Genomic DNA, 21,605 nt, shown 5'->3' on the forward strand with positions numbered 1-21,605 from the left:
TACTTTTTTTTTTTATTACTTATCTTTGTTTATTGTTATTTCGTCTCCGTTCTTCCTTTCTTTCCCTTGGTTTTAATTTTTTTTTTTCTTTTTACTTTTATTAAATTTCTGTTCTTCTTTCTTTTCTTTTTCACTTTTATTATTTCATGATTTTGTTTCAAGAGTTTTTGGTGTTTTCAATCATGAGAGGATAAAATCCTCGACTAAGGTTGATGATGAAACCTCATCAATGATAACACCTATGCTCTTGTCATGATATTCAAAAATTCAATTTTCTTATTGAAAAATGAAAATGACTTCTAAAATAAACAACAAGTGTGTGCGCACAATGTGTTAACAAAATAATGCGGAAAATAAATAACACAAGATTTTTGTTAACGAAGTGAAAACTCAAGATAGGAAAAACCACTCCAGGGCAGCCAAACCCAGGATATCCACTATTCAGAAGACAAGACTAGATACAAGATAGTAACACTCACATACCCCTGATACAGTGGTCGTACCTTGCTCTCTAACGTGTAACCCAACACGAACGCCTCCCAACCAGGTCTCCTACCTGAATGGGTCTTCAATGGAATCCTTTACCTTAGGGCCAACCCCTAAGATAGACTTCAGTTTAAGCGCAGCAACAACACACACAACAATGGCTCTAGAGAGAACAAATCAGCTCAATAACCTCACAAAATAACTCTCTAAGCTCTAGTGGAATTCAATACCGAATTCTTGTAATTTTCAAGCATAGGGGCCTCTATTTATAGGCTGAGGACTCAAATGAGCGTCTGGCTTGATAAAGCTGGGCGCCATCCGGACGGTTGACATGAGTCGTTCGGACGGATAACTGTGCGATCAAAATTCTGAGATTTTCGCTGAAAATCTTTCCTATTTGAGAGCCGTGTCCGGACGGTGAGGCACTGTCGTCCGGGCAGTCGCACGTCCGCTGCAAGAAATTTCCTTACTAAGGCTTCGCGTGTCCGGACCATGGGGGATGGCCGTCCAAACGGTTGATCTTCTACACACAATTTCCATATCTGTTGAACGTGCGTCCGGACCATGGCAGACTGACGTCCAGACGGTTGAGTTTGAATTGCGAACTTGCCTTAAGGAGTACCACGTCCGGATGGGGGAATCCACGTCGTCCAGACGGTTGCAGCAATCTTCCCATATTTGGTTTTGGAAAGAAAATCTGAAGCTCGATCACTGAGAGTCGTCCAGACGGGCTGCTGAGTCGTCCAGACAGATGCAAGCTGGAACAGAAGCTTCTCGATACAGATGAGTGTCTGGACGGAAATCCACGTCGTCCGGACGAATGATGCTTTGGTCTGTCGAGCGTCCGAATGGTATGGCACGTCGTCCGGACGGCTGGAACTATGGACAGATGAGCGTCCGAACAGGATGACACGTCGTCCGGACGGCTGGCAGGGAACCGAAATCTCTGACTTGCAAACAGTACAGAATCTTCTGAAATACTTCTGAATAGTGGAATCCCTGTTGAAAAGCATCTTTACATACAAGTGATTTTGTCCAAACAGAATGTAGCCAATCACAGCCTAACACTTATATATATATATCCAAATTCCATGTCAATTTATTGAATCAGATTCTTTAGATTGATGATTTTTATTTGATGTTTGTTGTAATTCAATCGATGGATACATCGATTGATTTCTTTGAGATTGGGGTATCTATTGTGATTTCCGGATACAATAGATGATTTCGATTAAAAATGGATAATCGTTGTGATTTGTTTGAGTTGAATTCTTAAAATATTTTCATGCTTTGTTACTCAAGAATTTGAATATCGAGCTTATTAAATTGAATTTATGAATAAAATGCAAGAGTAGGGTGTTTGATTTGATTTGGTGAATTCCGATACCTTAGTGTTTTTTTATAAATTGTTTTATTCAGTTTTATTTATTTATTTATTTTTGTTTATTATTTTGCTTGACAAATCTTTCAAATATTTGGCTCTAGTTTAAATAAAGTTAATTTAAATAGAAGTTGATTTTTTCTTTTTTTACACACACTTCCCTGCGGATTCGACCTCGCACTTGCATGTACTATGCTACATTCGATTCGTGCACTTGCGAGTAAATAAATTTGCACAACAATGCCCAAATTCAATTGGTTATTTCTCAATAGCGTTACTGTAATGCCCAATTTATGTTAAATATATTTAGGCATTGATTATAATAATGTTGTAATCTCAAATTTATATTAAATAGATTTAGACATTGATTATACTAATGACGTAGTAATGCCCGTATAAATACATGAAAATGCTACATAGCCGTCTTTAAATATGCCGTGGTAACATCCACGCGACATTATGACAGTTTTAGGTATAATGTTAAGAGGCCAAAACTAACATGAGTCCAGATATTACCTTTTAATATTAATAATACTGATATATGTCACGCGCAAATACGATGAAATTGCAGCGAGCACTTGAGTCGTGAGTCATCATAGCAGTCTATGAAGAATGTAAATATGATACTTACTATGACCCTGCGTAAAAGAATATGATTATACTTTCAATATTTTGAACATGTGTTAAAAGAAATGATTTCTATAAAAGGATGAGTTTTAGAATGAAAACCGGATTTATGAAAAGTCACATTATTGCATATTTTTAATAAAAACTTATATTGATATTGTCTGTGAAAATAAAAGATAAGGTGTGTGAAATGAATTAATGGGTACTAGTCGATTAAATTTGATTATACATTTTACACCTCCAAATTATAAGAGGAAGAAACTGTAGCAACTTGTCGGTTAAATGGAGGTATACATTAGCACATCCGAGCTATTATGAGAGAAAAACCTGTAGTAACCCATTAGCTAAATGAGGTTATACATTTAGCAAACTATATGGAAATGGGAGATTGGAAACTTGCTCACAAGAAGAAGAAGAAGAGGAAAAACAAATTATAAGAAGATGAATATATTGGCATAGCATATTTAATTTACAGCATGAGATTTATATGTGTCTTATGATATGTTTTATTATTCTGATATATATATGTAAACATTTGTTGGGATAGTATTCCGACTGGTGACTTGTTAATAACTGCAAGACAAAGAAATTAGGCAAAGAGCTTGCCAAAGCGGGTCGGTGGGAGATATCTCTGATGCCTAAGTCAATACTTCTTTCATTTTAGGAGTAAATACATTTTTGCCCCATGTGGTTTGATGCCTTGATTTTTTGCCTCCTGTGTTTCATCTCGTATTATAGATAGTGTCTCTCGTTTATAGCTAAAGATGGAGATGATACATTTATCCAAAAATTAATGAAAGTCCATGTTAACACCTCTAAGACGCTGACACGTGTCCTATGCATTAAAAAATTAAAAAAAATTGAAAAATAATAAAATTTTTTTAAAAAAAATGGAAAAAAAAAATTAAAAAAAGAGGAGGGGTCACAGAGGTTTGGGGGTGGCCGAACCACCCCCAAGGGCCAATAGGGTGGTTCGGCCACCCCCATAACTAGGGCTGATCAAATACTCGCGGACCCGCCCCAACCCTCATGCCCCGCCTCGCCCCGCCCCAAAAATCCCGGGTTTTAGTTGATTTTTTGCGGGTGCGGGTCAAAAACTAGTATACCCGTGCAGGGAAGGTTGCGGGTTGGGGTTTTTAAAAACCCCAGGGACCCGCCCCGCCCCGCACATTTAAAAAAAATAAATAAATAAAATACAAAGCCCTAGCATTAGCAGTGCCGAACCCCCCTCCCCCCCTTCATATTTTTTCCTTTCTTTTCTTCGTAAACCCTGGCGCCGCACACACCCCTTTGCATCTTCTTCTTCTTCTTCACGATTTCTTACCGAATCATGCGTGCTACGTCTGCTCCAATGGAATTATGGAAGTTGATAGGCCTCGCCGAGTCACCGGGAACGGCGAGAAGATCGTCGACGCTCCAACGAAACCGAGAACGGCAGGAAGATCGTCGACGCTCACTTCAAGAGGCCTCGCCAAGTCGCCGATCCTAAGGTCAGTGACCTCTTAACCCTTTTTTGTGATTGATTTGTTTGAATCTGGGTTTTGAGATTTTCTTGTTTGAATCTGGTATAGTGGTATTGTTTGAATCTAATTTTCTTGTTTGGTTTTTGAGAAAATCTAGATGTTTCTAGATCTAGGTATAAAACCCGCATATCCCCGCACAACCCGCACCCCCCGCCCCTCATCATCCCGCACTGCACGGGTTCTCCCCATTTTGTGCGGTTTGCCGGTGCGATTTTCGCAACCTGCAAAGGTGCGGGGCGGTGCCAAAAAATGGGCATCCCCCCCCCCCCCCCCCCCCCCCCCCCCCCCGCCCCATGCTCAACCCTACCCATAACGGCCAGTTTGGGGTGGCTGAACCCATCCTTAGGCCAAATGGGGGTGGCCGAGCCACCCCTCCTCTATTTTTTATTTTTTATCTTTCCTTATTTTTAATGCTTTTTTTTCTTTAAGTTTTATTATTTTAATTTCTTTTAATGTATAAGACACGTGTTAGCTTCTAAGAGGTGTTAACGTGGACTTTCGTCAATTTTTGAATAGAAGTTGGATAGAAGTACCACTTCCGTCTTTAGCCATAAACGAGGTACCTTCTACGATATGAAATGAATCACAATGGGCAATTTTTTATTTTTTATTTTTTATTTTTAAAGAAAACCACCAAGTACTTTCAAATAGAAAAAGTCCCAATACTCTTACCTTCCTCCCCTATTCTTTATGTACTAACTTGCTTTCTTTAATAAAAAAAAAAATAAGAACAAAATGTGATGAAATCGAAATTGTTACGAAGAAAGTTTCAAAAAAATTGATGATCATAAATATATTTTACTATGAATTGATGAGTATGAATTTCTAAACCTTAGTAATTTGTCACTTAGTAATTTTATCTTTTGGTTATTTTGGTTTATTCATTGCATGTTTTTACAATCAATTTTAGTTTAAAATCACTCATTTTTCTAACTAGATTAAGATTTAATTAGTTTACATCTATTTGGTTTTCTTAAATTAATCTAATTCCTTGTAGTTACAATCTCGCACTTACAAAATTATATTTACAAACAATTCGTGCACTTGTGAGTACAATAAAATTTCACATGGGACGTAAAATATATATATATATATATATATATATATATATATGGGGTTATATGATATATAGAAAATGTCAAAGAAAATATAAGAGGATTTTATATTTTATATATGCTATTATAAACAATTCTACGGGAAACTCTAATCCAGCAGTCATTATGAACACACGTTAGAGATATTTTCTTAAAGAAAGCTCTTATTATAAAGGTCGGTTTCTATTATACTAATCGGGACTAGGGACTCATTTATCTGTCTATGTAGGGAAGGAAACTGAGGGTTTGGACCCTTATGCAGGGCTAGGGTTTTACGTCTAAGACCGTCTGTATTCTCAGTTTTGTTTTAGACTATCTTATATTAGTCTAACTTTGTATATATTCTAATGTGCCGTCTATGGCACCTTTTGGATATACAGTGTACTTAAGGTTGTGATATAACAAAGTTAATATTTATTTAATTAGAAGTTTATACAACAGTTCTAATGTGTTATGTGCTACATGATTTTTGATGTATGTAGTAATTTCACGTAAAAAAAAAAATTAAATATTTTTACTTACGCCATTGTTTTAACTGGCAGGGCATTACATTGAAGATGATGAGCAATGCCAACCTGAAAATAGGAAGGTTGTCGAAACTCCACATCATCAAATCAAATCATTTCAGCTTCACACAACCCCGACGTGTAGCAACTCTTGAATCAGGTATTAGTTTTGGTCTTCATATAGGCCTTTAAGATTAAAACCAAATATCTTCCCTTTTTTTTCATTTTTTATTTTGTCACGAGGATAGAGTAAAAAATACATTTTTATCACACAACTATCACATAATATTAATGTGACAGTCTCAACCAACTATTAAATATCTTTTTAATTTTTTTTAAACAATGACTTATTTAAATGTTGATTGAAACTGTCACGTCAGCATTGTGAAATAAAAATATAATTTTTAATAGAACTCAGACAGATGAGAATGTCTTGATTGTGCAATTCCATATATATATATATATATATACACAATAGTGGTACGAGTGTTGTAACATACTTACATGTGGCAAACTATTCATGTTAATTCAAACGAAAACTACAATGAGACACAGCCATCCCAAGCAATTTCCTCAACAGACCTAAAGCACTCAGTTCTGCACGGAAGGCCATATTCCAATCTCTGAATACCCATCTTCAGTGGCACAAGCTCGAAACATCCCTGTCGTATTAAAAGGCATTGTGACTTCTCCTTTGGCAGAGACAGCAACCAAGCCAACATTGCCTCTCGGAACAGACTCCTCTACAACATAAGCTGCAGCCTCCTTGAGAGAAAGACCCTTGAATTCCATGAGAGCTGCTACATCTCTTGCAACAGTGCTGCGGATTATTGCTTCACCTTTCCCCGTGGCGGAAACTGCACAGAGATTGTTGGCATATGTCCCCGCCCCTATGATCGGGGTGTCCCCAATCCTGCCAACCATCTTGTTGACAAATCCACCAGTAGAAGTTGCAGCAGCTAAATTCCCATCATTATCAACAGCCACACATCCAACTGTCCCGATTTGGCTATCACCATCAGCAGATGGTGTTTCTTTCTTCACATCATTTTGAATAGGTTGAGTATAGTCAAGCTGTAGATTTATGGAAGAAATTACCAGCTTAAAGTCCAAAAAACATTTCAAAGCACACTGAAGGCTGAAAAACAGGTTTTAGACAGGGAAAAATTAGACATTTGGGCACTTCAAATGATTTGTTAGATTGCTCTACGTACTGAAAAGTCCTAAAAAGTTTTAGGCCCTCGCCAATGCAAAGGAATAGCCAGCAGCTTGCAAGTAGTGATATGCACCATGCAACATTGCAACTGATTGAGGAAACACAATTTCACAAGCTAAGATTGATTCAAAGCACACATTCAGCATACTTCGCATCTACTCCCCTAAAAATAGAGAGAAGAAAATACCTGGACTCTATTGGCTTCTTTTGCCTGCTTAAGCCTCTCAATGTTTTCTGGAGTTATAAAATGGCTCTGATCTACAGTTTCAACACCCTGAACAAATTAAGAAGAAAAAACAATTTGATAGGTCAGCAGAAACATTTTATAAAATGCGTAAAGGCGCCCCTAAACATACATAAAAAGAAAAAAAAAAAAAATTTAAAAAAAAAAAAAAAAAAAAAAAAAAAAAAAAAACCCCACTAAACCCAAAAAAGGAGGAAACCAAAGCACCCTAACTGGAACCAACCCACAAAACCCAGAGAACAATACATCATAACAAGGGCCCTCTTGCCTTGCCCCGGCTAGAACCAAAACCCCTAACATCATAATTAATCGAGCACTCTAAGTTTTTCACATCTCTACCCCTCCTAAACTTACAAGTGGAGATTGATGACTCTTGACGCTACTCCTCATCAATTTGAGACATGAAGTCCCGAAAGCCCTTCACATTCCCCTCGTGGGAGATCCCCAGTGTTTGAAAACTGAAATCACCAACCCCTTCAAAATCACCTTCCCTCGAAGATTCACCCACCTCTGAGGAAGACGACAACAGAGAAGGGCACCCAAACATAAAAAGACCACAAGCCTCGACGGGGCACCAACATCCAGCATCTTCTCACCCACAAATTGGGACGACGGGAGAGAAGACCCACCCACTCCAGTCGAAGGAAGGACCTCACCGCTCGAGAGAAGGAAGCCACGCCAAAGAAGAGGCTAACTGACCACGTCACGAAAAAAATGCAGGCACCGAAAAAGAACGAGGACCTAGAGATGAAGGATGGCCGTTGATTGCCGCCACAACCTCGGTGATCAAGTTTTCGTTCGTCTTTGCACCTCTCAGCTTCTGAGAATACCTCAGCAGCTTCTTGGATTCCGACGGGTATATAAGCACCTCAGACTCCGACATCACAGGGAGAGAGAAACGGAGTCTATCGCCTAACTTAGCCGCCCCAGAAAAAGAAACACTGGTAAACTCCAAGCCACTAACATCCTTCCAAAACTAAGTCTGGAAGGTTTTGCCTAACTCAAAACCACCTCCAAAGAAACATTCTGAGTCTCAATCTGCATCACAAGTGATCTGCCAACGCTAGGCTGTGGCTTCGGACCCATCAAACCTTGACACGTCAAAACCACCTCAGAAAACAGCTTGTTGAGTTTAAAGAGAAACCTAGTCTTGGGCTTAAGCTGAAAAGAGCACCCTGGAGGCCTGCCAAAAGAGGGCCTACTCTTAAGGGAGAGCCCACCGCACGAAAAGCCCAACTCCAAAAGCCTTGCAAGAAACTGCTGCACAACCCACTCCACTTCAGCCTTCGCCCTTCTCGCCCAAAAAGGAGAAAGCTTCTTCTCCTTTCCCACGTTACATCCAACTCCTTCAATTTCGGCATCATCCAACTCCTTCAGTTTTAGTATCAAATAGAAGCGCTACACACCTAGATCAAAGAGCTTCTCACCAGACCCTAAAACTCCAACAACACACTCCACCATCCCTCGAGAATCGGACCCAAGCTGAGATTCGAAAAAATTAGCCCACAAATCTTTGTCGAAAGCCTGTTCAATACCAAGCGGACCGAGAGGCACAACTGATGAAGCCTCCACTCACAACACCTCACGTACGAAGAAAAAACAAGAGAAGAAGAAGAAAGAGATGGAGCAGCCATGGCTTCAAGAAAAGCCACCACCTTACTCAACTCCCTTTCAAACCGACCCCAACCTCTCCCTTGACGACCCTCCAGTAGTAAGATAAGCCCTTGCCGACCCCCCTCAGCATACACCTCCAGTTTCAAGAAACAACCGACCCTATTCTCACCTCGGCGAACAATCAAGACTTGTTGATCCTCTTGGAACGATTTGACGAAATCCTTCAACCCAGTGTTGAGCAATGCCAACTCCATCGTTGCAACCAGCCAGACTGCAAATTGAAGACCCAAAGACACCACACCAGCAAAACCCTTACTTATCTCTTCCAATTGCACCATCGCCACATCTTCCTTCACCGAGAAGAGAAAGGATTTCGCCTTGACAAAGAAGCGCCACTCCATACCCTCGCACAGAAACCACCACAACCCGTGATCACCTCTGAGGAGGACGCACCTCTAAGTGTCGCTCACATCGTCGTCAAAATATGGGATCTCAGCCAAAAAGACCCCCCCAAGAGCCACTAGAGATGAGAGACAACTGACCAAAACCACCAGAAGGAAGGAGCACCTACCAACTCCAGTAGAAACCCGCCGACAAACCACCAGCAGCTTCCCGAGCTACCTCAGAAAGGGCCTACAAAGACTGGGAAAAGGACGAAACCGAAGTGTAGAACCTTGGAACAAAGAGACGAAACTTGAAGCTAGCGGGAGACGCGCCTTCCCGTGCCACCGCTAGCAAAGGAAGAGAGAGAAAAGAAAATGGGTTTAAAAGACCAGACAAGTTGAAAGAACCAAGTATATATATAAAGATTCTAATACTTTTTATTTATAAATAACAATAATACTATTGTTATTATCTTTATTGTTATTGTTGTTGTGGTTGTTATATTTTTATTATTATTATTAATACAATTAGAGAGAGAGAGAGAGGAAAAAAATCAATGAAACAAACAAACGTCTATGTATCACTTGCTCGGTTTCAGTCAAGACAAAATATCCAAAGCCATACCAGTTTTCTTTTGCTGAATTTAGAACTGTAAATGGATAGAACCAGGTTCTAATTGAGACATATAAGGCCACATTTTGGAAAGGGTTTATTAACCATTTGCCTAGACATTGATCTATATGTTGATAATGTGCCAGACGCTGACAGTGTTGATAAAGTAATTTCATGTGCCTCTCAGCTTGTCTTTCTTAAATAATAGTTACAGAGGAAGCATAGACTTGAAAGTCTGAGTAATTACAAAACATTTTGGGAACATGTAGCACCTTTAGCCTGTAGGTAAAGGTATGGGTATTAAAAGCATATATTGTAAGACCCTGCATTTCACAATCTGAAATTCTTTTACTGTTTGAACAGAATTCTTTTGACCTATTTTTCTGTTTGTGAGATTAAATTATATTTATTATTTCAAGTTAGTAAATTAGGTAAAAAAAAAAAAAAAAAAAGAAAAAAAAAAAAAAAGAAAGAAATGAACTACTGGGAGAGGGAGAGAGAGGGAGAGGCACGATGGCTTGGAAGGGACTTTGAAGGCTGGCATAGAAGGTTTTCCCAAGCTTGAAGTCAGCAGGAATAAGGTAAGAACAAAAACCTCAAAAAGCTATGTTGATAACTTCGGATAGGCTAACCCTAGTCCATAGTTTGGGATTGGTCATGGTTTAATTGGGGTTGATAGTGTTGTTTGGGGTCCTTGGAACCCTTGTAACAAACCTGTAATCAGGGTTTTTCGATTCCAAAAGTCCAGGCCTTGAATCAGACTGATAATTCTAGCCAAGTCATGCATAAGAAAAACCTATAATCAGGGTTTTTCGAACCCTAAAGTCCAGGCCTTGAATGAAACTGCTAATTCTAGCCCGGTCTGAATAAGAACAATTTATGTACTTAGGGTTTGAGGCCAAAAATCCGGTGATAATGGAAACCTGGTTATTTATCGTTCTAAGAAGGTGTCAATGGACATCCTAGGACACCTCTAGGTCTAGGCCATGGAGGGCCAAGACATGTAATGACGAGGATTGAAGTATAATAATAACCGGTATTGTTAGCTGTCACTTTGGGCAACAAAGTGTGATAATGGGTTTTTGGTCAAAACCCAGACCTTGCATGACTTTTAAGGGCTGTTAAATTGATCTGGAAAAGATAGAAACAAATGAGTTTAAGGGCTGGTATCAAATGACTAAATTTTAGATTTAAGACTTACAAACCATGGTTCATTAGGCAATACGTTTTGATGCCATTTGGACTGAGGATTGAAACTTTTGAGTAGAATTTGTGTTAATGGAGTAAATATGTTGACATAGGTTCTTCAAGCTCGCATGGAAATAAGGCCTTTCTAAGGGTCCCCGACTAAAAACATAGCATAAGCATTTGAGGTGAGTAACATATATCTAGTGCACTATTTTCGAAAACTCCAAGTCTAATATAATTCTAAAATTATTTGATATACTTCAATTAAGTTTTTTTTACCTTGGTTGTTTGCTAACTAATGTTTCAAAAAGAATTTCGATATTAATTACTTTTTGAAAACTACTCGTTCTAATATGGTATCCGTCTATGTTCTGGGGTCAAGCACTTTGTTGTCTCTGCTTTATTTGCTTAGAAATCTCCTCTGTTATATTACTAAGGTTTTGGGACAGATTGATGATGTTGGAAATATTCCTGACTTATTTAATTGTTTCGATATTTTGACTAGAATATCAGTAAACTGATTTTCAGCTGTAATTGAGCATCTATTATTTGTATTTGAAACTTGGTTGCCTATGGAATCTGGCACTTCCCCATAAGGTGTAAATATATGGGTTTCTGTTTGTTACCTATATCATTTGGCCCTTGTACTCCAATAAAATTAGGTGGGCTGGGAGTTCAGACCTTCATTCAGTTTAATCAAGCTCTTTTGGGAAAATAGTTGTGAAGGTATGCTATGGAGAGAGAGGTTTTATGGAGATTGAATATGAGAGTCTGAGGGGTGGTTGGTGTTCAAAAGAGGTTTTGGGGACTTTTGGAGTAGGCGTGTGGAAACATATTAGAAAGGGGTGGGAGAAGTTTCACAACTTTGTTCGATTTGAGGCGGGGGTTGGGTCTAAAGTAAGTTTCTAGCATGACCGTTGGTGTGGGGATAGTTCGTTGAAGCTATGCTATCCAATGTTGTTTAGTATTGCTCGGAATAAAAATGCGAGGGTGGAGGATAATTTGTGTGCTCAAGATGGAGTTACCCAACGTAATGTCATCTTTACACGACCAGTTTAGGATTGGGAGGTGAAGATGGTACTCTCTTTCTTCGAGTGGTTGTATTCTATTCAGGTTCGACATGGAAAGAATGAGAGGTTAGTTTGGAGCCCTTCCAAGAGGGGTAAATTTGAAGTGAGGTCATTTTATGAAGTATTATTTAGACAAGACAGCCCTTCATTTCCTTGAAAGAATATCTGACGTGTCAAGGCTTCGTCGAAGGTGGCATTCTTTGTATGGTCAGCAACATTAGAAAAAATGTTGACGCATGATAATCTGCAAAAGAGGAATGTTGTGGTGGTTGAGTGGTGTTGTATGTGTAAGAAGAATGAGGAGTCTATTGAGCATTTGTTACTTCACCGCGAAGTTGCACGCGATCTACAAAGTTACATTCTTAATTTGTTTGGGGTAGACTGGGTTATGCCGAGACGGGTGTTGGATTTGTTCACTAGCTAGGACGATTCGATTGGGTGTGGTCCAGTTATGGAAGTTTGGAGGTTAGTTCCACTGTGTTTAATGTAGTGTCTTTGGAGTAAGGAATGCTTGGCACTTTGAAGACATAAAGACATGATGTTGGAGCTATGGAAGTTTTTGCTTAACACGTTATATATATGGATAGCGGCGCATCATAGCTAGAGTATTTTTATTTATGCAGATTTTTTTAATTTATTTTAAGTTCCTTCTTATTAGAGGTTCTCTTGTATACTCCATGTGTACTAGGGTTGCATCCCTCTGCGCTTTACTAATGAAATGACATTACTTATAAAATAAAAATAAAAAATTGGCTTGCCAACAGGGGTTTAAATATATTGGTGATTCCCTAGCCACCAAGACTAAGTTGGGGGTAATGTCCAATCACAGGGCTGTGCATGCGATCCACAGGCCACATGCCCTTCCATGATATGTTTGACTACCCACATGTATATACTTTTCTTTTCTTTTTTTTTTATAGATAACATATATATACTTATGTTTAGGGCTGGCAATTTTGACACGATCAGACAACCCGACACGAACACGACATGAAATTAGCGGGTTTGGGTCTACTTTAAACGGGTTTGGGTCATAAACGGGTTTGGGTCTACCGAGTAAGCTTGAAGAACATTGGAAGATGAGCGATGAAGAAGAAGCCCATGAGACAGTGTATACTGCAAGTATCTGAGAATTCTTTTAACGGCCTGCCAATGTGGTTTAAGTGGTCGATGCATGAATTGGCAAAGGCGGTTTACAGCAAAGCTTAAGTCTGGTCTTGTGAGAGATAGATATTGTAGGGAGCCAACTGTACTGCGATAGAGAGACGGATCTTCCATTGGATCCCCTGAAAAGGTAAAGAGGACGGACGAGGAAGCCATTGGAGAAGTAATAGGCTTTGCTTCATGCATGTTCGTCTTCTTTAAAAGATCCATAATATAGCGCCATTGAGAGAGAAGAAGACCTGAGTTCAGTTTGAGAACTTCAACACCAAGAAAATAATGTAAATCACCCAAATCTTTAACAGCAAAGTCAACATTAAGGAGGTGAAGTAAATCCGGGATGGCAACTGGATCCGAAGCTGTGATGATGATGTCATCAACGTAAATAAGCAGAAATACGGTGACTGACTGTGTTTTGTAAAGAAAAAGTGACGAGTCGGCCTTGGACCCGACAAAACGAAGTTGGATGAGCTTGTTACTGAACCTGGAAAACCAGGCTCTAGGCGCCTGTTTGAGGTCATATATAGCCTTGTGAAGCTTGCACACATGATGAGGAAAGTTAGGATTGGTAAATTCTAGTGGCTGAACCATATGAACATCCTCGGACAAAAGACCATGAAGAAAAGCATTTTGTATATCAATCTGTTTCATTGACCATCCAGCAGAATATGCAAGTGAAAGCACTATTTGGATCGTAGTGGGCTTAACAACTAGACTATAAGTTTCTCCATAGTCCACACCTGCTTGTTGATGGAATCCTTTGGCTACCAGCCGAGCTTTGTGTCTCTCAATGGAACCATTGTCTTTTCTTTTCAGTTTGAACACCCATTTGCATCCTACTGGATTTTGGGAGCCGTGTGGAGGTACAAGTGACCATGTCTGGTTATGGAGAAGAGCATTAAACTCAAGTTGCATTGCATTTCTCCATTCTGGAATACTCACAGCATTTGAGAAACAGGTCGGTTCCTGAGTGGCTGAGGCATGATTTGTTAATAAACCCCGAGGAGCAGGATATCGGACAGTGCCATTTGTGAGCTGTCTTTGCTGAACGATATTGTTCATAGACCTGGTATGCATGGGATGTATTCGGGCAGGAGGAGTTTCCTCATAGGAACTAGAACAAGAGCCGTGTGGTTCTGCAGAATTGGAAGAAGAGGAATTGGAAGATGAAGGTGGTGGTGCAGGAGGTTGTGGTGAAGATGGAGTGGGTGGAGGTAAAAGAATAGGAGGGAAAATAGGAGCTTGAACAGGAGTGGAATTAGGAGGAGTTGCAGAACCTTGAGAAGCAAAAGGAAATCGGGATTCATGGAAGATGACATCCCGAGAGATGTACACTCGGCCAGATTCTATGTGAAGGCATTTATAGCCTTTGTGATGTTGACTGTACCCAAGAAAAACGCATTCTTTGGAGCGTTGGGAGAATTTATGAGTGTTGTAAGGCCTGAAATTTGGAAAAAACGCGCACCCAAATACTTTAAGAAACTTGTAATCAGGAACTTGATGAAATAATTTTTCAAAGGGGGACTGATTATTGAGCAATGGAGTTGGCATTCGGTTGATGAGATAACAGGAGGTAAGGCAAGCATCTTCCCAGAATTTTTGAGGGAGAGAACTCTCGGCCAGTAGGGCTAGAGTGGTGTCAATTAAGTGTCTATGCTTACGTTCGGCACACCCTTGTTGTTGGTGTGTATGAGGGCAAGAAAGACGATGTGTGATGCCTTGAGATTGAAAATAAGAGTGAAGATTACGATATTTACCCCCCCAGTCCGATTGCACACTGATTATTTTTGTGTTTAAGAGCCGTTCAACCACAACTTGGAACTTAAGGAAGATAGACATGACATCTGATTTGGCTTGTAGAGGAAAAACCCAAGTAAAACGACTAAAGGCATCAATGAATGACACATAAAACCGACTTCCGTTTATTGATAATGTTGGAGAAGGTCCCCATACATCAGAGTAAATTAATTGTAAAGGACTACAAATTGAAGCACTAGAAGAACTAAATGGCTGCTGATGACCCTTGGCTTGTGCACATGCAGAGCAAGGGGAGGAAGCCTTATTTGAAGAAACTGGAAGGTTGAACTGAGAAAGAACATGCTGAACTGTGCGAAAGGCAGGATGACCCAAGCGCTTGTGCCATGAAGCTGTAGAAGTGCGTTCACCGACAAAGGCTTGTTTTATTGACGAAGAACTGGTTGACGGAAGAAGGTGATAGAGATCATCTTTAGTTTGCCCTTGGTGGAGGATGGCCCTGGTTTGAATGTCCTTAATCAAGAAATAAGATGAGTGAAATTCAAAAAATACAGAGTTGTCAAAGGCAAATTTCTGAACTGAGAGAAGATTTTTAGAGATGGATGGAACACGAAGGAGTTGGTTAAGGATAAATTTACGCCAAGAAAAGATGAATGATGCAGAACCAACATGAGAAATAGGCAAACCTGCTCCATCCCCTACTCGGATCTGATCCTGGCCGTGATATTCCTCACGAGATAAGTTGAGGTGTTGTAGCTCGTTAGTGACATGATGTGTAGCACCGGTGTCCGGATACCAAACATCATTTGCTGGTAGGGCTGGTGTTGAGTAGTAGGCCTGTGGAGAAGGGGGAGGTTGCTGATCTGGAATAGACTTCTGTCGATGGTAGCAACGAAAGGCAGTATGGCCGATTTTCCCGCAAATTTGGCAAGTAGGACGGGAACCGGTAGCAGCATCAGGAGAAAAATAGGAGCCACAGCCACGATTGTTGGGAAAATAGCCACGACCACGGTTGAAGGGTCGTCCTCCACGGCCACGGTAGCCCCTGCCTCGAGGTGGGAAGGAGTGATTTGTAAAATTTGCAACAGCCGGAGGAAGATCAAGGGCAGAGGTCTGCTGGTCCATGCGCATCTCGTGAGCCAGTAGATGACCATAAAGTTCATCTATGGATAAGGGATCAACCCTGGTGGTGATAGATGTCACAAACGGGTCATATTCGGAGCCAAGACCCTTGAGGAGAAAAGAGACGCTCTCAAAGTCACTGAGAGGTTGTCCGGCGGCAGCGAGAGTGTCACTAAGAGTCTTGATGGTTTGGAAGTATTCTGTGATGGAGCTGCTACCTTTCTTTACTGTGGCAAGCTGAAAATATATTTGCATGACTCTAGCACGGGCTTGAGATGCAAACATGGAAAGCAAAGTGGACCAGAGAGCTGCCGAGGAGACGCTGCCAACTGCATGAACCACGTAGGGTTCGGTTAATGTGGATATAAGGATGCTGAGTATCATCTGATCACGCTGGTTCCACGCAAGAAATTCAGGGTTGACAATTGTGGCAGGCGCTCCAGCATCAGTTGAAGGATTCGGAATTGTTTGAGGCAGAGGCTGAGATGAGCCGTCAAGAAAGCCGTAGGCGTCCTGTCCTTTGATGTAGGCGAGAGTCTGTGTTTTCCACGCCATAAAGTTTCCTTTGGAGAGTTTGATATGAAGATTCGGATTCATGTTGGGTATGGTTAAGACAATCGGTTGCGGTTGGGGAGGTGGGAGATGAGGTTGAGTGGCTATGGAAGCCACCGAACTGGCAGAAGCACTGGATTCGGAATCAGAATGAGCCATAGCTCAAGACGTGTGTCTTTGAGATGGCTCTGATACCATGATAGAACATAGAAATTATGGAAGCTAAAACCTTGCTCTTTACCGAGCATTCATTGATCATATATAGAGTTTCATTACAGAGTTTTAAGTTAAACACCAACTCTAGTCTAGCAACCGGTTTCTACCTCTAAATACATTCAAACTATAACACTTGAAATCTTTATCCAGCTATGATACTATTGCATTAGGACTCTATAACATGTCTCGGCTTTTGGATAGAAGTAGAGGACTTCTTAGTAGAGTCCCGGTTGGACACCTCCACAGATTGAGCCGCACAAGACTCCTGCTGGGACTTTGAGTCTTGTGCGAGAGGTGTTCTAATAAGTATCATGCCAGTGTTGTAATGCTCGAATTGCAGCCAAGATCAGAAAAGAGATGCTGACCTCTAGGCAGCATACCTTGGCCACATTCCACATGTAGAAATATTGATTCTAAAATTTTGGAAGTACTATCCTTTAGCCATAAAATTTATTAATTCTGTGGATAAAATAAATATATATATATATAGACACACACACACACAAAACATGAATATATCTGAATAAAAAACATTATAGAGATTTGCCTTCAATCGGAAATGACACACACACACACATATATATAGGCATGAATATGTCTGAATAAAAAACATTATAGAGATTTGCCTTCAATCGGAAATGACACACACACACACATATATAGGCATGAATATATCTGAATAAAAAACATTATAGAGATTTGCCTTCAATCGGAAATGACACACACACACTCGCACATATATATATATATATATATATATATCTGAATAAAAAACATTATAGAGATTTGCCTTCAATCGGAAATGACACACACACGCGCGCACACATATATATATAAAGGAAAAATGGAGAATATAATAGAAAAGTTCAAGGCTAGCATTTTTTCATAGTAAGATTCACTCACTTGTTCCCTTGCAAATTTTTCTGCTCCATCAAAAGCAAGATATATATGAGGAGTTTTCTCCATGACCAGTCGTGCTAAAGATATAGCATTAACGACAGTAGTGAGACCAGAAACAGCTCCACATCTTCTGGTGTTACCATCCATGATACAAGCTTCCATTTCAACCGTGCCTTCGTTGGTTAAGACAGATCCCCTACCCGCATTGAAGTGCGGATTGTTTTCTAGTTCACGAACCTATACATAGCAAATGATCAAATGTACACCAGAAAGTGAAATAAAGTAGGAAGAAAGTTCAAAATCCTTCAACTGCAAAACAAATTACCAAGGCCCATATTTAGCCAGAGATTCAGCATTTCAATGACCTTCCAAAAAGACATAGAAATCTTCCTTGGCATGAATATAAATGACTGATGAGAAAGGTTTTACCTTTTACTGAAGAGATCATAGAACATTTCATTCTTGTCATCGCAGTGCTTGGCAATAGAATTATTATTACCTTTTTTTTTTTAAGTAAAAAAAATTCAATAAAAGCACAAATGGCGCAACCCAAGTACAAATGATGCATACAAGAGAAAATACCCATCAAGATCAAGAAGAAGAAAAGAGCGCACAAAAATATACAAAACTAAAGATATTGAGAAGAGCATTAACAGAGATCTACTCCAAGAGTGATTTAAGAAAAAATATTTGTAATGACTCTGGAAAAGCGAGCTGGACACATATGCCATATCACTCAAAAACGACTAGTCAAGTTACAATTGGATCTCCCCAAAACCGCTTATAAAGCTCAGTCTCACCTAGTAAGAAACTGTTGTGGGCCTGGGTTTGGGATCGTGTGATGGGTTTGTGGATGGGTAAAGCTGCAGGATTTGATTTCCTGAGTTTCCCTATGGTGGAAGGTGAAAGATGGTGAATGGATATGAGGTATTCGAGGTACCTCTGCCTCCCAATTTCAACTACAAGAGTTGTGATTTTTTGATAAATTTCAGCATGTATTCTTCTTATTCAGAATCACTACTTATAGAATACAATATCAATACTGTTTTGGCTAATGCCTTGTTTTTAGGAATCCTTCCCTTATTTCTCTCCCTAAAAATCCTGCTATCAATCCCTTAATTATTGGAATACATAATTCCTTATTTATAGGACTTTCCCTCCCACAAGTCTTGCTCTCCACGCACAGACTTGTGCCTTACTTCTTTCCTAAAATACCTCAGCCGCCACTTGGATTAGGTTTAGAGTGTGCAACAGTTAGGGTTTCATCATGTTGCTGCACTCGTTTGGGCCTCCTAACATAGGTCCGTAACACTCCTCCGCCCTTATAATGACCCTTGTCCTCAAGGGCAAAGGTGGGAAAACGCAACTGGAAGTCTGTGAGAGACTCCCATGTGGCATCTGCAGGTGATAACTCCTTCCAATGCACTAACACTTCAGTACTGCCCTGCTGAACTCGTTGATCGAGAATGGCTTGAGGAGTCAGCCTGCTATCTTGAGACAGAAGGGGAAGATCATCCTGAACTGGTACGCCAACACCCACCCATTTTTTTAGGACCGATACATGAAAAACGTTATGAATTTTAGCCTTTGGAGGCAAGGCTAGTTGGTACGCCACAGGGCCTATTTTCTTGATGATTCTGTAGGGTCCATAGAACTTAGGAGCTAGTTTCTGGTGCTGCCTCTTCTGTACAGAATGCTGCCGATACCCTTGGAGCCTCAAGTAAACCCATTCTCCCTCCAAAAAACTGCGTTCCGTATGATCTTTATCATAGACTTGCTTCATTCGATTCTGGGCTGCAAGCAAGTGTTGACGTACCTCCTTAAGAACTTCATCTCGAGTCTTCAGGGTGTCCTCAACAGCAGCGGACTTGGTTGTTCCCGGAACATAAGGTAGCAAGGATGGCGGTGGTCGACCGTAAACGATCTCAAAGGGAGTCCGCTTAGTAGCTGAGTGGAAGCTGGTGTTGTAGCAATATTCCACCCACAGCAGCCACTTGGCCCATAGTTTAGGTGAAGAACTTGTGCAACACCGTAAGTACATTTCAATGGTGCGGTTCACAACCTCCGTTTGACCATCCGTTTGGGGGTGATAAGCGGAACTGAAATTGAGTTTGGTCCCATGGAGGCGAAAGAGTTCCTTCCAAAAAATTCCGGTGAATACCGGGTCTCGATCACAAACAATTGAAGAGGGAATGCCATGTAAGCGGAAAATTACCTCAAAGAAGGTTTTCGCTACTTGGGCTGCTGTGTAAGGGTGCTTGAGAGGAGTAAAATGCCCATATTTGGAGAGGCGATCAACAACGACAAAGATAGTAGTTCTACCATACAAAGTGGGCAATCCATCTATGAAATCCATGGATATATCGGTCCAAACTTGCTCTGGAATGGACAGGGGCTGCAGCAGCCCGGCAGGCTTGGTGTTGTCAACCTTGTGGCATTGGCAAGTATCACAATTTTTAATAAATTCGCGGAGTTGCTGCTTCATTTGCGACCAATAGAAAACTGATTTGAGACTTTTGAGTCCCTTGTGATACCCCTTGTGTGTGCTGTTATGGAACTCAGCAATGATGGTGGCTGTGATAGGTGAGGCAGAGTTGAGGTAGATCCGATTTTTGAAGTAGATGAGGCCCCCCTGTAAACTCCAAGGACCTGTGATATTTCCCTGCTTGATCTTCTCTGTTAGGTCTATAAGGTTAGGATCTTGTTGGAGTTCCTGCTGAATGGGCATGATCCAGTGAGGAATTGGGGCTGATACAGCCAAAAGAGTGCCCTCCATTTGTCGAGAAAGGGCGTCTGCTGCACGGTTCTCATAACCCTTCTTGTATTCAATGCTGAAGTCGTACCCCATGAGCTTGAGCAGCCACTTCTGCTGTGCCTCCGTGGCTATGGTTTGGTCCCATAAGAACTTAAGGCTGCGGTGGTCAGTCCGCACAACAAATCGGTGGCCTAGGAGGTATGGCCACCACTTACGGACAGCTGTGACCAAGGCAAGCATTTCCTTGTCGTAGGTAGAAAGAGCAAGATTACGACCATGGAGAGCTTGGCTGAAATACGCAATGGGCCGGTGTGATTGCATTAAGACTGCCCCTATGCCGAGGCCGGATGCATCACACTCTATTACAAACTGTTGAGAAAAGTCCGGTAGAGCTAACACCGGTGCATCAGTCATGGCCTTCTTGAGCCGAAGGAAGGAGTCTTCAACCTCTTTGTTCCACCCCCAAGCATCCTTTTTTAGGATCTGCGTCAACGGTCGAGCAATGCTGCCATAATGCTCGATAAATTTACGGTAGTAACCCGTGAGGCCGAGAAAGCCTCGAAGTGCCTTAAGGGAGTGGGGTTTTGGCCACGCCAACATTGCCTGAATTTTATCGGGGTCTACGGCGACACCCTCCCTGTCAATCACATGGCCCAAATACTTCACCCGCTGCTGCCCAAAACTGCATTTTTCTTTCCTTACATACAAGTGGTTAGCTCTCAAAAGCCCCAAAACAGCAGAGAGGTGTTGTAAGTGTTCTGTCCAATTCTTGCTATATATTAGGATGTCATCAAAAAAGACAAGAACAAACTTACACAAGAGGCTGCTGAAAATATCGTTCATCAACGATTGGAATGTTGAAGGGGCATTCGTGAGGCCAAATGGCATGACTAGAAACTCAAAGTGTCCATGATGCGTGCGAAAAGCCGTCTTCTCTATGTCTTGCTGCTGCATTCTTATTTGGTGATACCCGGAACGGAGGTCAAGTTTGGAGAAATACTTGGCCCCTTGTAGCTCATCCAGCAGCTCGTCTACCACAGGAATGGGGAACTTGTCTTTAATTGTAACTCGGTTAAGGGCTCGGTAATCTACACATAGTCGCCACGAACCATCGTGCTTCTTGACCAGCAGCACAGGGGAGGAATAAGGGCTGGTACTAGGCCGAATGTCCCCTGTATTGAGTAATACCACAATCTTTT

At 40.9% G+C, this 21,605-nt stretch overlaps 1 protein-coding gene across 1 annotated transcript in view; it reads right to left on the minus strand.

Annotated features, from left to right (window-relative positions):
* Positions 1-6,042: 6,042 nt before the first annotated feature.
* LOC133866966 (isoaspartyl peptidase/L-asparaginase 1) overlaps positions 6,043-21,605 on the minus strand; it is a 32,540-nt gene continuing 16,977 nt past the window's right edge. The window contains exons 2-4 of the mRNA XM_062303632.1: positions 17,655-17,888; positions 7,021-7,107; positions 6,043-6,691 (exon numbers count right to left, since the gene is read on the minus strand). Of these exons, the coding sequence (XP_062159616.1) occupies positions 6,209-6,691; positions 7,021-7,107; positions 17,655-17,888 (804 nt within the window). The 3' untranslated portion in view covers positions 6,043-6,208. The remainder of the gene's footprint in view (positions 6,692-7,020; positions 7,108-17,654; positions 17,889-21,605) is intronic.

The sequence above is a fragment of the Alnus glutinosa genome, chromosome 4, assembly GCF_958979055.1.
Source record: "Alnus glutinosa chromosome 4, dhAlnGlut1.1, whole genome shotgun sequence".
NCBI lineage: Eukaryota > Viridiplantae > Streptophyta > Magnoliopsida > Fagales > Betulaceae > Alnus > Alnus glutinosa.